This window comes from Microtus oregoni, unplaced genomic scaffold (assembly GCF_018167655.1).
Source record: "Microtus oregoni isolate MIOR12 unplaced genomic scaffold, Mior012 000016F_ref0000370, whole genome shotgun sequence".
Lineage (NCBI taxonomy): Eukaryota > Metazoa > Chordata > Mammalia > Rodentia > Cricetidae > Microtus > Microtus oregoni.
In genome coordinates this window covers 41,881,100-41,897,101 of record NW_024543075.1, presented here as the reverse complement: position 1 = coordinate 41,897,101, position 16,002 = coordinate 41,881,100, and the positions used below count along the sequence as shown (strand labels likewise).

At 39.3% G+C, this 16,002-nt stretch overlaps 2 protein-coding genes across 2 annotated transcripts; one reads left to right on the top strand and one right to left on the bottom strand.

The window, feature by feature from the left end:
• The first annotated feature begins 8,584 nt into the window (after window positions 1-8,584).
• Window positions 8,585-9,493, top strand: LOC121458097 (olfactory receptor 51Q1). The gene has a single exon (XM_041667225.1). The coding sequence runs from the start codon at window positions 8,585-8,587 to the stop codon at window positions 9,491-9,493; it is 909 nt and encodes a 302-aa protein (XP_041523159.1).
• Window positions 9,494-12,887: 3,394 nt separating this feature from the next.
• Window positions 12,888-13,826, bottom strand: LOC121457401 (olfactory receptor 51I2-like). The gene has a single exon (XM_041666072.1). It carries the CDS (start codon window positions 13,824-13,826, stop codon window positions 12,888-12,890), a length of 939 nt encoding a protein of 312 aa, XP_041522006.1.
• Between the last annotated feature and the right edge of the window lie 2,176 nt (window positions 13,827-16,002).

The window sequence follows — 16,002 nt, the reverse complement described above, 5'->3', positions numbered from 1 at the left end:
TGGACAATGCTAAAAAGAGGGGTGTTTCGTTGCTTTCTACAGTCACACGTCATCCTACTTTATGTTCTGTAACTGATGCAAGCTTAGGATACACTGTCTAGGATCTGTGGAGCTGTTCAGTGGTAAAGAGTGCATACTGCTCTCACACAGAACCCATGTTCTGATTCCAGCACCCACATTAGGCAGTTCACAACTGCCTTCACCTCAAAATCAAAGGTGATCATACTCTTCCGGCCTCCATATGCACCTGTACTTCAATGCATGCATGCCATGCATGTGCATGTGCACACATGTGCACACACACAAAATTAAAACAAAAAATCTTTTTTAAACAAAACAGTGTTCAGTAGAAGGAAATTAGAGTCTGGTAATAAACTAGAATGTAATGACAAGTAGATATGTATTATTTGTGATAGATCAGTTCACAAAATCAATGATATTATGCCCAGTTGTATGGCATGCTTGTTTGTAAAGTTGGGTCAGTAATGCGAGAAAAGTTTTTTTTTTAAACATCTCACTTTTCATCAGGAAATTGAAACTGCGATTTAAAAGTTACCTGAGACCAATTGAACCCCGTATACTTCTTTACTCGGGAAGAGAAAAAATAATCTGTATTGCATCCTCCTGAATCTCTGAATTCCACAGTAGGCAAACTGACACTTGAGTTCCAATGAGTTCATAGAGATTCCTCTATACAGGCACCGATATGTCATTTAGCCAGCTTCAGCAAGGCCACACATAGTTACCTAAAATTACAAATTTGTGCATCATACAAGATTTTGAAGTTCTACACAGATTCAGAAAACAAGCTTGTTCCTTAAATGCTTTTATCTGATTGAATATGACTCTTCAAATACTTTCAACAATTTAAGACTCTATAAGACAAGATTGTTGAGGAACAAATATGTAGTTGATACACTATTTTTTTAGTGATTCCTCACAAAGCCTCAGGTAGCATTAACATAGTGTTTATTCTTCAGATAAAAGTCTAATGCTTCTTCTTAGTGTCTTGTTCAAGCATATAGAACCAAGAGCTACTATTGCAATCTTGCTGGACCAAGACTTCATAATAAGAACTATTAGCGCTTAGCACTTGTCAGGAGCAACACTTTGCTCTTACTGTAATTCAGCCAAATAGAATTCACTGAGCACAAGTCTAGACCATCAAGACTGAGAGATGACATAAGAGGTCAGGTCCTTCACTCATAAGTTCTCATCTCACTGAGAAAGTGTTTTCTCCACATATTTTCTGTCTCTACCACATTGTGTACTACCTGGAATGAAGTTTAAAATCCATTTCAGTCAGAATCTATAATACCTATTTAGAATAAATACAAAATAAAAGAAGCCTATGAATATTGTAGTAGTTTGAAAGAAAGTGACCCCCAAAGGGAGTGGTGTGCTATTAGGAGACATGGCCTTGTTGGAGTAGGTGTGGCCTTGTTGGAAGAAGTGCATCACTGTGGGAATGAGCTTCAAGGTCTCTTTTTCTCAAGCTTCCCTCAGTGTGATACTCAGACCAATCCCTGTTGCCTATAACAAGTAGGCTTCTCAGCTACTTCTCCAGAACCACACCTGTCTGCATGCTGCCATGCTCCCCACCATTATGATAATAGACTAAACCTCTGAAACTGTAAGCTGTCAGAAGAATCAAATGCTTTCCTTTATGGGGGTTGCCATGGTCATGGTGTCTCTTCACAGCAACAGAAAGCCCAAGACAAATATGGATTTGAAACATTTAAAATCTTGTTTTCATGTTACATTTTAAGGCCTGTAGAAGTTATGTGACCTGACCTCTGAGTCGCCGTTTGCCATGTTTGTATACACTCTGAATTGAGAATTTATAGCTGCCTAAGAAAACAGGTTAGACTCACACCCACTGTGTGGCAGTGGAACTCTGTAGTAACAGTGATTTAGAGTTGTAGGGAGAAATCAAGCAAGCAAACCCACAGGAAGACCTTCCCATAGACAGCCAGAGGAAGAAGAGAGAGGTTATTTTCTGGACAAAGAAAATAAGAAAGGATATCTTTAGGGAATCCAGAAAAAAACGAATTCACATTTAGTGGGACACGAAAGAGATGGTAGGATCAAGTTGTCAAGCAATGTAGTAAAAAATGAAAATCTTAGCAGCTCACTTCTGTTTCTGGAGTTTTCATGGTCACTTTTCTGCTCCCTTTCTTTGGATACCTCAATATCTAAGGCTACTGAAACTCTGAGTCTCCTAACATAGATGCATATCAAACATATTTACTTTGTGTCTACATTTCAATAATTCTGTTCTATCTCTTCAAGCATCAAAAGTACTTCAAATAATTCAAATAATTATATTTCCTTTTTTATATATCTATGCTATATAAATCATATAGAGAGATAAATAATTTGTGCACATATTGGATCTATCAAAAACAAAAGAATGTTTTATAATGATCTAACCACAACTGATTGCCACTGTATGGGGAGAAATGAATGTAGTCACAATGCCTGAGAACATAGCTCAGTTGGTAGAGTACTAGCTAGTGTTCGTGAAGTCCTGGGTTTTTAGTATCCTTTACCTTATAAAACGAAGTGTGGTGGTACAAACTTATAATTCTAGCACTTAGGAAACAGAAGCAAGAGATGCAGAAGCTCAAGGTCATCCTCAACTACGGAGCAAATTTGAGAGCAGTCTGTACTACATAGAAGCATCTAAAAATAATTAACAAATAAAGTTGCACAAAACTCCTAAGTCAGGTGTCTCTAGGTGACACTCCTTATCGCCTCCTCTTCAGTCTGGGGAGAGAGCCAGAATTCTTGGGAAGATATGGAGTACATCATATTCAACAGCTATTTTCTGCAGACACTGTAAAAGGACACTTTTTTGCCTCTAATGCCGTTTTCCACTGAGAACCATGTGCTGTCCTTGATTCAATGTTTAATATAGTATATGTATGTCTTTTAGATCACTCATAGCCTGTATGTGAAAAACCTTGGCATTTATTTTTATATCCATATATTTTTCATTCATTGAAATCTGGTCTATAGTGCTTATCATAATTTATTTATAGGTTTCCAGGATATCTGTTTCTATGTAGTCTTAGAAATAGCACTGTAGTCATAAGTTCTCATATGTATGTGTCAATTTTTATGTGTCTAAATGCGTTTGTGATTTCTGGAGATGGAATGGCTGCGTAAATATTCTGGAAACTTACAGTTTTTGAAGGTGCCACACCCATTTATCTGCCAACCAGAGGCTGTCAATAGTCCTGGGTTTTGCTAATATGACAAAGACAAGCTGACTCTCAGTTTATTACACTATCTCTTGTTCTGAATGCGTATAGACTATGTGATCATTATCTTTACTTTATATAAGCAATCCCTTCATGCTTGAAGAGAAATGCTGCCTTCCTGGGGATAAAGTAATGTGTGCCCATGTCACAGCTCTTCCCTGCAGCCCACTGTAAGGGGACAGCCTGTTTGTCTAAAGATTCTCCTGTGAATCTCCCAGGAGATCTGGATACTTCTCACAATCTTCGGCTCGGAGTTTGATTAAAGCATGACTTCTCCAACTGTGGGCAGTCCTCAAGCCCAGAATGAGAAGACTAACAATCACTGAGATGAGCCTCCATTAGATTATGAGCTAGACCATTCTCCTCCTCAGAGGATCAGCACATTCCCAAGTGCCAGCCTCCTTAATTGCTGATGAGCATAGAATGCTCACAAAATGTCACTGATGGCAATACTGTTTGTTGCTACTACTTAGTTTTCCTTTTTCAAACTAAATGTCTGCATTCACAGAAGACAAACAATATTATTTTTTGTCTTTACATCTTTATCTCAAACCATTTTATCTCTGCCCTAAACTTGCTGTTACAAGCAGGCAGAATAGATATTCACATAAATAATTTAGCACTTCAAATTTAGACTTAGATGATGAATAAGAGCTTTTTCAATAAATTGAATATAAATCTGAAGTTCGAGATGGTAGAATTTTGTGGGGAAGGGAACAGTAGGAGATGAGGGAGGGGGAATTTATGGTTGTTATGTAAAATAAATAAAAATTAAAAAGACAGTAGAATTTCTCCTTAAGAAATGAATATAATCCTTGCCTGGTAGGCATAAAGACTTAAAATTTAACTTCTGCCATTGACCCTGTGGTAGCCTGTTCTTATATAATAACTCCTCGGCACTAATTTTCCAGGGTGTGCTTTCCATCCAGAGCCAAATCATGGGGAGCTCTCGGGTCTCGGTGCTCAGGTTTCCATCTTCACAATACAGATTCCTCTCCTGGGCAAAAAAGGCTTCCTGATTCTCTCCCTTGAGGCCTGATGTCTCAGAGCAATCTGCATATTCTTGTGAAGTCCTTAAGAAATGGTCCCACTGGTCTTCTACATTCCAGTCCATAGAAACCGCTTGCAGCCACGGGCCAGAGAACAGAAACCGAAGAGCACTGAACAAACACAACACAGTGAGTATTCAATGAGGCTGGACTACCCCCGAAATGGAGAGGAAAAAGAGGAGAAATCTGGTGATTGAGACAGAAGTTACTCCATAGAGACAAAAGGGAAGTAAGCAGCCCTGTCTCGGAAACCAGCCGGGGAAAGTGGGGCTGGAGGGAAGTGTGGTGGGTAGGAAATGGGAAGCAGAGTATGCAGAGATTTATCACACCCACTGATGTTAGGAGTGGCAGAGCTGCCCTTTATCAAAGAACTATGTGTTCTTCTCTGTATCATCAGAATCTTGCCCTAGAATTTGGCTTTCACTGGATGATATCCCTGTTGCTCCTATATTTGCCATTCTTATCAAGTGTCTCTGAAAGAGATGGGTTCTGGGGAAACAAGAAAATAAATGAATGGACAGAAACTAGCAAGCACCATCAGGAGATTGGGCATTACAGTGCCCCTTAAGTGATGGTTTGTAAGTTAAGGGCAATCTGATGGTAATGAATTAGTTTTGAGAGTTTTTCCCAGTTCCTCAACCCAGACCTCAGCACACAAGGATGAGTTCTAGAAGCAGGACTGCAAAGAGCATGAAGAGCTAAATAAACCATCCCACAGGAATGCAGGCATCGTGGGCTTCCATGGCAGGGGTGGCTAAGGGATTGACCCATCTGCAGAATTACTCAATAGACTGTAAGCTAGTGTGTGCTGCAGAGGAAGGGCAACGCCACATTTTACCAGTACTAAGCCCAGTTCCACTCTTTTCCTTTTCCTCCTCTCACTCCCTTCTTTGCTTCCATCTTTTTCTGTATTTTCCTTAACACATATTCCCTGGATTTAGGTCTACCCTAAGGTGTTGCACCTGCATAGATACTCATGCTCAAATACACGTACTCACTCATATCTGTATCACACACACTTACGTATTTCTAAACACAAAAACAATTTTCACCTTCATAAAGTGTGTTGTCCACTAATTCCACACTTTTTTTCAGGGATCCGCCTGCCCACAGCCCCTCTGCTAAAAGAAAAACTAATATGGTGTCTCTCCTTGCCTTAAGGCCTTGTGAGAGCTCCATTCTCTCTCCAGAGCACTGGCTTTTTACTCCTTTCTGCTTCAGTTTAGTTTCCATCAGACCTATAATCAGGATTCATGGCTTATGATGCTTTGCCATTATTAACCCTTTCTCAGCCCTTTTAAATTTCTACTTAAACTACAGAGAACCAGGTAGACTATTTTCATCAAGATTTCCTAGCTTTTTATACCACATTTTCTATCCTGTTCAGATGTGTGTGTGTGTGTGTGTGTGTGTGTGTGTGTGTAAGCATGACATGAAAGTGGAGGGGGAATATGAAGTAAAGGAAGGGGTAAAACAGGCAGGCAAGAAAAAGTAATAGTGGTGGGGAGAAAGTCAGCCATGTGCTCTCCAATGTGGAACATATATGGAGTATTTATGGAGTAGAAAGGGAAAAAGAAAGGGTTGGTATGAGGATGTGAACATGAGCAATGTATGGTGTACACAAATATGTGGATGTGTCATAAGAAAACCCATTATTTTATACCAAATTTAAAGAGAAGAAACACATCAAATTCAGAGCAGTGTGTATGTGAGCCTTCATCACTGGATTGAGTTAGTTCCTTTGAAAGAGCATTCAATAAACTTCATTATAGCTGAATTAAACAGCAGCAACAAAAAAGACTTCCTGGCTTTTCAAAGAAAAAAAGTTCATTTTTCTTCAGTAAACGCTCGTCCTTATTGAGAGAGGGGAAGGGCAGTCTCAGACTAGCTAACTGTGTTAAAATGATAGCATTCTAGGGCAGTGTGCTGGCAGTCATTGGCTGTAATCGCCACAGTTCTCTCCTCCTCTCTGCCATCCCCAGTGATGCTCCACTTACCACAGAGACTGAGTTATGCTCAACTACAACACCGTCAAAAACTGTACTTGGAAAGCCACATGGAAGGTTTTAGAAAGAAACCATTGTAGAATGCAAGGTACACTGTGTTGTCAGGTGGAGAGATGGACTATGAGAAGTGGGAATGCCCATCATCTCATAGTGTTACCTCTTGCTTTCGTGGAACTTGCACGATGGGTCTGATCTCTTGGCATTCAATGGTCCTCTCCATATAGCTCATTACTCTTTGTATTTTTTCATCTGTAAGTTCATAGCATAAATCATTCAAAATAAAATATGTTCTTCTTTGGCTATTGCACAGACCAAACCAACACAAGTGGAAATATTGAAAGAGAGATGGATCACACACACTTAAAAATAAAATGTGTGCCTACCATCTAGAAAAAGAAAAGAGATATAGAATCCCAAACTCCATTCAAGAGTGTCTCAGCCAGCACAGAGTGGCCAGCGGCTCTGCTGGAACCAGGCTGGACAGCCGCAAGGAGCACTGTGCTATGCTCCTTCCCTGGTTGTGTGAATAATCTTGTCATTGCACAGTGCTGGGAGTAGAGGTGCCAGCATAATTTACATCAGATTTCTTTCCTTTACAGTTTTACAAGGACCAGCCACCTTTCCAGTCAGCGTGGTTTTATTTAAAATATATTCTAAGTTGTTAAGTATTAACGATAAATCTTCTAATGAAGAAGTTTGATGATCAATACCACAGCAGCTTCATAGCCTTAGCCATGGTCATGTGACTTTTGCTATGGTTCGTGACTATTCTTCCTTTTTACTGTTCTGTTGGTCATTCCCACTGGTGTCTGTAACTTCTCTAGATTTTCTTTCTTATAAAAAATTCCCATTCCTAAATATCTACCTATTTTTACTTTTATGGAGTAAATTTCTTAAGTTTTAAATTATATTGACTTACAGAAAAACTTGTAAATATTTCAATCTTTTTTATTTTCCTAACTGAAAGACATCAACTTCTGTTTTTATTTTCTGTTTCCTATTTCTCCCAATTTTATATTGTCGTTGTTGTTGCTGCTGCTGCTGCTGCTGTTCAAATTCTTGAGCGAGCATTCCCTGAGTTGTAAATTTATGGCATTTATAGACCTCTTAGATTGTAACAATCCATAATTACAAGAAATAATTAAATAATGGGGTTTTCCTGATTAATATAGCCACAGTTTTCATTCTCAGAACATTTCCAAAAATTGTCATTCATCCTTAGACTTAAAGAAGACCTGCATTTATCCTCTAGGGGGCAGAATAGAGCCCTCTGAGTAGACATTACCGAAGCTCTTCAAAGACTCTTATTAATTCTGCCTTCAGACGTCTCCATCTTAGCTTCCTTCATTTCCCATTACTCTAACACTGAAATGCCCTTGTAAATGTTTCTTTTACAAAAAAGTCTCTGAAAAGTTTTATGCATACAATTCCCAATTGCTTCTTTTTCCATTTTTGTCTAATTACTAAATTTTACATTTCCTAATAAATTAATGTTAACATTTAATTTCCTTTCTTCCTGCTCTCCCTCCCTTCTTCCTTACCGAAGCTCTGGTCTACATTATCATATTAACTTCCAGATTCTCAGCTACTTGTAAAATGATAATAGTTTCTATGACTTCTCCCTGTCTTATTGTTCCTACATACTATGCATCTACTTGACACTTCTCACGGACTATCCCTATGAATATTAAACTCTTCATGCACTGAACAAACCTGTGGTGTTGCCCCAGGAGTTCGGTCCTGATCCTGTGCTCCCTAAGAAAATAATTGTTATTATAGTCCACACAGTATCTGAAAGCAAGATACCTGAAAATCACCTCAATACTTCCCAATCTAAGTACTAGTTCATCTGCATAAATAATACAAAGTACTCTTTCTGTGATGTCTGTCTGAGAGAACAGAAACAAAACTTTGTTTCATTTGCTTGTTTGTTTATTCAAAATTCTAGTAAGATTAGTTTCAGTCAATATATATGCATGTGTATATACGCACAGATAACAGTGATCAGAGTACATGTTACCAGAGGAAATAAATAGCTAAATTTTAGTACATGGCAGAAGTAAGGTAAGTTGAAAGAAATGAGTTTATCTTAAATAGAAATTTATACGCGAATCCTCAGTGTTCAACTTCTGGCTGTTGAATGACTCTCTGAAGCGTATACTTCTTGATTTTACTGATTGAATGAACAGTGACTCCCTTACAGTATCATATTGACACTGTTCTTAATGTGGAATGCAGATTCTGCATCTTGAATCTACCAGGCATGTCAGAAGTGACTAACATCACTCACAAGCCTTTCTACTTCATCCTCACGGGCATCCCTGGATTTGAGGCTCTCCATCTCTGGATCTCCGTCCCCTTCTTTTGCCTCTACACCATCTCCATTATGGGCAACACCACCATCCTCACTGTGATTTGCACAGAACCATCTCTTCGCCAGCCCATGTACCTCTTCCTCTCCATGCTGGCCCTCACTGACCTGGGTCTCACTCTCACCACACTGCCCACCGTCATGCAACTTCTCTGGTTTAACATTCGGGAAATCAGCTTTGAGGCCTGTTTTGCCCAGTTCTTCTTCCTCCATGGGTTCTCCTTTATGGAATCATCCGTTCTATTGGCCATGTCCTTTGACCGTTATGTGGCCATCTGCCGCCCACTCCATTATGCCTCCATCCTCACCAATGAGGTCATTGGTAGAATTGGGTTGACTATCATTTGCCGCTGTGTTTTAGCTGTGCTTCCTTCCCTTTTCCTGCTCAAGCGCTTGCCCTTCTGCCATTCCCACCTTCTTTCTCACTCCTACTGCCTCCACCAGGATATGATTCACTTGGTCTGTGCAGATATCAGAGTCAACAGCTGGTATGGATTTGCTCTGGTCCTTCTCATTATTGTATTAGACCCCCTGCTCATCGTATTTTCCTATGCACTCATCCTGAAAAGCATCCTGAACACAGCCACTTGGACTGAGCGACTGCGGGCTCTCAACAACTGTCTGTCCCACATGTTGGCTGTTCTGGTTCTCTATGTGCCCATGGTTGGTGTGTCTATGACTCACCGCTTTGCCAAGCAAGCCTCTCCACTGATCCATGTTCTCATGGCCAATATCTACTTGTTGGCACCTCCTGTGATGAACCCCATCATTTACAGTGCAAAGACCAAACAGATCCGCTAGGGAATAACTCGTCTCCTCTTCCAGAGAAAGGTGCACTGAAGACTGAAGTTTAGATTAAAAGGAGTAATCTTATACATGTAACATAGAAATAAGCATAAATTTTATACCATAAATTATATGCAGCAAAGATGCGAAGAACAGATGCTTTATAAAATACCTTCAGTTAATACAAGAGACATCATTATTTTACTGAAATTAAAATGAGTATTTTTTTGAGCTTCAGTTTGCTTTTCTCTAACCACATGCCTTTGAGATGAAGAAATCCAATTTCAAAATTCTTTCTTCTGCAGTGTTTATATGATTTTGTTTTACAAACTCGAAATTTTTATAATGTATGAACATACTCACTGAAGCAAGCCTTTGTATACCTCTTTCATTACCAAATACTAGAATTTAATTAAACATGAGTTCTTAAGTGATTTCAACCCATAATAATGGAAGAAACTCTATGGACAAGGAGACCAATTAAAGAAAGAATAAATGAGAGATGTTGGTGCTACATGAAAAACAAATGAACCAAATGAATGCCATATATCAAAAGTTGAAGTGGAATAAGTTTAAGAAACTAAGAGTTTGGGGAAATAGGGATGTGATAAACAGCTTAATTTCATGCAGAGTTCACTTAAATTTTGTGATTTGGTTCCAGAAGCATTCACTAAGCAATGGCTCTAGACAGTAAGAGAACAACTCTGATATCAGCTTCTTAAGTCTGTTGTCAAGCAGCTCTAATATCATCTTCTTATGTCTGTTATCAAGCTTTTCAGCATTAACATCTATAGGAAAAACAAAAACTAAATATAGTAATAATATGGTTGCAAGCCAACATAGGTATCATTTATTAACAAATATTTATTTGCAATCAAAAAACTATTCTTAGTCCCAACTTCTTTGCTCATGTTCTCCCTCCTTCTGCTCCTCATTGGGACCTTGGGAGCTCAGTCCAGTGCTCCAGTGTGGGTCTCTGTCTCTATCTCCATCCATCACCAGATGAAGATTCTATGATGATATGCAAGATATTCGTCATTATTGCTCTAGGATAGGGTCATTTCAGGTTCCCTATCCTCAGCTGCCCAAGGAACTAACTGGGGACCTAGGCTTGGGCACCTGGGAGCCCCTCTAGGGTCAGGTCTCTTGCCAACCCTAAAGTGGCTCCCTTAACTAAGAATTGTGGTTCCGTGCTCCCCTGTCCAACCTTCCTTTATCCCAATCCTCCTGTTTCCCCAAGGCCCCCCCCCTCCTTCCCTTCTAACTTTTCTCTCCCCATCTCCCCTTACCCCCATCCCACCACTGAGACAATGGAGCTGATCTATTGGGAGCTCACCAAGGCCAGCTGGACTGTGACTGAAAAAGCATGGGATAAAACTGGACTCTCTGAACATGGCGAACAATGAGGGCTGATGAGACGCAAAGGACAATGGCACGGGGTTTTGATCCTGCTTAATGTGCTGGCTTTGTGGGAGCATAGCCAGTTTGGATGTTCACCTTCCTAGATATGGACGGAGGGGGGAGGACCTAGGACTTAACACAGGGCAGGGAACCCTGACTGCTCTTTGGACTGGAGAGAGAGGGGGAAAAGAGGGAGGGAGGGGGAGGGAAATGGGAGGCTGGGAGGAGGTGGAAACTTGTTTGTTTTTTTTTTCTCCTTTTCTCAATAAAAAAAAACTATTCTTATCATTAAGATATCAGTTCCTACCTAGATTATTCAAGTAATGCAAAATTTTTAACATTTTTATTATTTATATAAATAATATGCAAAATGCATTTTTTTTAGTTTTTTAAACCACTTTTATATTTTCAGATTATAATTATGTTATGCCTCTCTTCCATTTTCTCCCTCCCAACCCTCCTGTATACCTGACTTGCTGCTCTCTTTAAAGTTCCTGGACTCTTTAATAGTATAGAATTTCAGAAACACATATTTAAATATGCATGTACGTTTTGTCATATTATTAGAATAGAATAAACACTAAACAATTTTCAAACACAAATATATATTTCACAGTCAAGACCTTCTTGGTGACATAAATGAAAAATCAGTTAGTGTCAACAAATGTGTTTATGTAAATATCTGTTAAAGAATATATTCTCAGATAACTGTTAATTATTAGAACATATATTTAGATTCATAAAATATTTAAGTATATGATGAAGTATTATAAACCAAAATATCTCTGAAAATGAATTCTCACCAACTACATATATTTATTATAAAATGTTAGCTATCAACCTGAATATACTTTATCTGGACATATTTTTTATTGTCTTAGAGAATATATAAACAAAATTTTATAATTGCTGTTCCAAACCAAACAAGTACTTCAAAAAATTACTGAGTATAGGTAATCAGTGAACTAAATAAATAGGGAGGAATAGCCTACAAAATGGAAAGTTTTGTCTTTGTAACTGGGGGCCTTAAGGTGAGAGGGACTGAAGGTCTGGTACTAAACCTGTGAACCAAGTCCACAAAGGGAATTGAGTTGCAGAGGTGAGACTGTGGTCATTCCTATTGGATGAAACTTTCTACTAAACCACAGGCAGAAGGAGAACAAAACAGTGAGACCTGTGTTGATAGAGCTGAGTGAAAGGAGGAGTCAGGGAAGAGAACAGAATGTACCACCCAGCGTGTTGAAGCTGATGAAGGGTGAGGGAATGGAAGGATGGAGGGGGAAGATAGGATGCTGAAGCAGGTAGGCAGCTGAGTCTATTCATATTTTACTTTATGCCTTGGTTGAAATCATTCAGTCAATGTGCATCCCAGAGTCACTAAATACATTGCATGGTATTTAGTTCGAGAAAGAATTAGTTCCTTATATAGCAAGGTGATTTCATAGGTGAGTGATAATACAACTTATTGTTTAAGGATGTACAATTTTCGGAGCTTTCAGAGTGAAAAGGGGTTCTACCATAATGAAGAAAATAAACAGTGAGTATCTGGGGCAAACAGGAAGGTATACTCATTCAAAGGCACATTTCCAAAATCACCTTTCTTAACTAAGGGGGACACTTCATCCCTAGGAATCCCATAAAGATGAAAATTTTGACTTACTTTAATTCAGCTATCATTAAATATCAAAACTATTATTAACTTTCTATTTGATAAGAGTTAGGATGGAATAAAGGATAAATTTATTATCCCTGCCATCAACTATTTATGTGATTAGAAAAGTATGGGTGTGTGTATTCAGAGATACGTGTACAACAATAAAATGTAAGACAGGATGCATTTGAGTATGTCACTTGTGATTCAAAATCAAATGTGTAGTTATGCTTTGAATTCCTCCTCCTCTTCCTTGTCAAAACACCTACCTGAAAACTTTACCTGTGGGAGGCCTACAATCATAGTTTATGGAGACAATAATAATCCCTGCCCCTGAGTCTGTGATTCAGATCATTCCTACTTGCAGGAGAACAAGGAGGCAATTCCCCGTTGAACTGGAAGGGTCTTAACACTGTATATGATGGGATTGAGCACTGGCGGCACAAAAAGGTAGATGCTTGACATGAGTGTGTGGACCACTGGTGATGCATGCTTGGCAACACGATGCATCACAGACACACCAATCATAGGCACATAATATATGAGCACTGCACAGATATGTGACACACATGTGTTGAGAGCCTTCCTCCGACCCTCCCCAGAAGCAATACCCATCACTGTGTAAAGAATGAGCCCATAAGAAACCACAATGAGCAGTGAGTCCAGCCCAAAAGTGGCCAGGACAATGGCCAAGCCCAGGATGCTGTTCAGCCTAGTATCTGCACAAGGCAGCTGGATCAGGTCTGAGTGGAGGCAATAGGAATGGGACAGGATATTTATGTGACAATATGGTAGCTGTTTTAAAAGAATTGGAAGTGGGACCATGAGTGCAATGCTCTTTAGTGTAATACTCAGACCCATGGATATAATCCGAGGGAGAGTTAGGATGGCTGTATAGCGCAGAGGGTTGTAGATGGCTACAAAGCGGTCGTAACTCATGGCCAATAGGACTCCTGACTCCATGCCAGAGAAAGTGTGAATGAAGAACATTTGGGCCAAACAGCCATCAAAGTCAATTCTGTAGGCACCAAACCAAAGGATGCCCATAACGGTGGGCAGTGTGGACACAGACACTCCCACCTCAGAGATGGCCAGCATGGAGAGGAACAGGTACATTGGCTCATGGAGAGCTGAGTCTGCATGAACCGCTGCCATGATTAGGCTGTTACCTACAATGGCAACCACGTACATGATGAAAAAGGGAATGGACAGCCAGCCATGTTGGGCCTCCAGCCCTGGAATGCCAGTCAGAAAGACTGATAGCAGGTCAAGACTTCCGTTGTTCTCGGCTCCCATGACACCAACAATAAAGACAAGTCTTCACCTGCATTTGAAGCAAACTGAAGTTAGCCCACAGCAGTTAGTCATGCCGGTTAGCCTCCACCTCAAGGGAGTGAGAAAGGTGGTGGGTGAAGCAACATAGCAGACATTCGTACCTTTCTTCTTGCTCCCAAGTCCACAAGGGTCAGCTGTTGCATCTCAAAGATGTATTTTAGATTTCTAGATCTTATGAGAGATTGGTTTGTTTTGTTTGTTCTCTAAAATGAAGGCATACTAGTCTCATATTTAAATGAGTAGAAGGTAGAGAATTTTGACATTCATTGCTCTTGTTTCTGATTCTCTAAGGTGGTGAAAGTGAATCCCTGTTTGAGCTAGGTTAGTGTCATCATGGAGTTGATAAAAATATGAGATAACAAGAACCCTGAAGTAAGAAATCATAACCATGTGTTCTCACTCTGTCCCAGGCAGGGAGCAGTGTATTGGATAAATCAAGGTTGTGGCTTTAGAAAGCCAGAAACACAAGTTCTAGATAAAAATGAGAACTTACAAGTTACCAATGCGTGGAAAACAGAGCTCAGCAAACCTACCAATGATGAAGTGCTACAAAAATGAGATTTGACCCAGAATCTGTGGACAGAAACAAAATGCAAAAATGGTTCTGTTGGCCATAAAGGGACAATTCGTAGTATAAAAATACTAAAGTTTAGAATTATGTGATGTGGCTTAATATAATGAAACATAATGAATGATAGTTACCATAACAAGACAAATTTTTAAAAGAAATGTAAGCAGTAGATGGAATGACACCAGTCATGTGTTTGATCATTCACAACAGACTAGATATGTGAATCACAGGGTCTATGTGACTCATTGTTGAATGGAGAGGATGGGGAGAATAAGCAGGCCGACAAACCTGCAGCTGCCCAGGTCCAAAATCAGGATCATGACTTTGCTTGCCCCAACATCCACCATCTGCTGGAGCATGTGAAGGGACCTGACCCACAGATCCAAAGCTGCAGGATCTCCACAACACAGGGCAACAATGGGTCTTTCAATTCATGAAGGACCTCAGCGAGGACCCAGCATCGATGGTGTAGTAGAAACCAGAGGCCTCACACCAGACCAATGACTCTTTGCAATGAACACTTGCAAGTAAAGATTTGTGAACAAAGGGGTTACTGCATGACTCACGGCATCACACTGAAACTTCCATGATGAGATTTTTTTTTCTTTTTTTCTTTTTTCTTCTTTATTCTTAACTTTTTGGGGGGGGAAGAGAGGGTTACAGGGGCAGAGGGCAGATGAAAAAAACCAGGGAAATGAACGTGAAAGAGTCATTGAATAAGTGTAAAAAAAAAAGCCTTTTTTAAAAAAGAAAGAAAATGAAATAGATGGTCTTCTGTTACATTTTTGTCTTTATTACATGTTACTTTGTATCTGCCTAACCTTCAGTATATGATAGTTTTGCTTTTATTATTTATCCATAATCTCCTCCATGACATCTTGCCACCAAATTGTCATCCAAGCTTTACTTAATTCCTCTCAATAATTGAATGCTTTCTGCTCTCCCAAAACACTGACTACATCGCACTTGGCTGTCTTACAGGTGACTTTCTTCCTCTTGGTTTGAATGTTTGTGAAAATATTAATCTTAATTTGGAAGCATGTATTTTTTCCTGTATATTTGTTATTTAATACCTATACCTCCTCATAGAAAGAAACCCCATCAGAAAAAGGGAGAACAATTATTTTATCCCGTAATTCCTAGTGCTTGCCCAAGTTTAAGTATATAGCAGACTTGTATAAAATATTCAACACATAAGCAATTGAATATGTAAGCAATAACTGAAAGCTTTGGAGATGGTAATTTATGATCCCTTCTCCAGCTGCACATCGCTCATATTACATTCCATTGTCTACTTCTCAAAGTTCTCACTTTTAGTTCCACACAGGATTTCTCAGCAAGCTTCCTTCTGGAAACATGAATCAACAATTTACACAGTGGCAACATTTCATAATACTGGGTAAATATAAATATAAATTTATCTCAAGCCTAACTTTATAATATTTTATAGACTTGATATTTTGTTAACAGTGACATTCCAGCTTGGGCAGAATGCAACCGTATATTTAATATATGTTGTCAATTACTGTTTATAATCTATAATATTGCTATTCAGCAGCATACCTA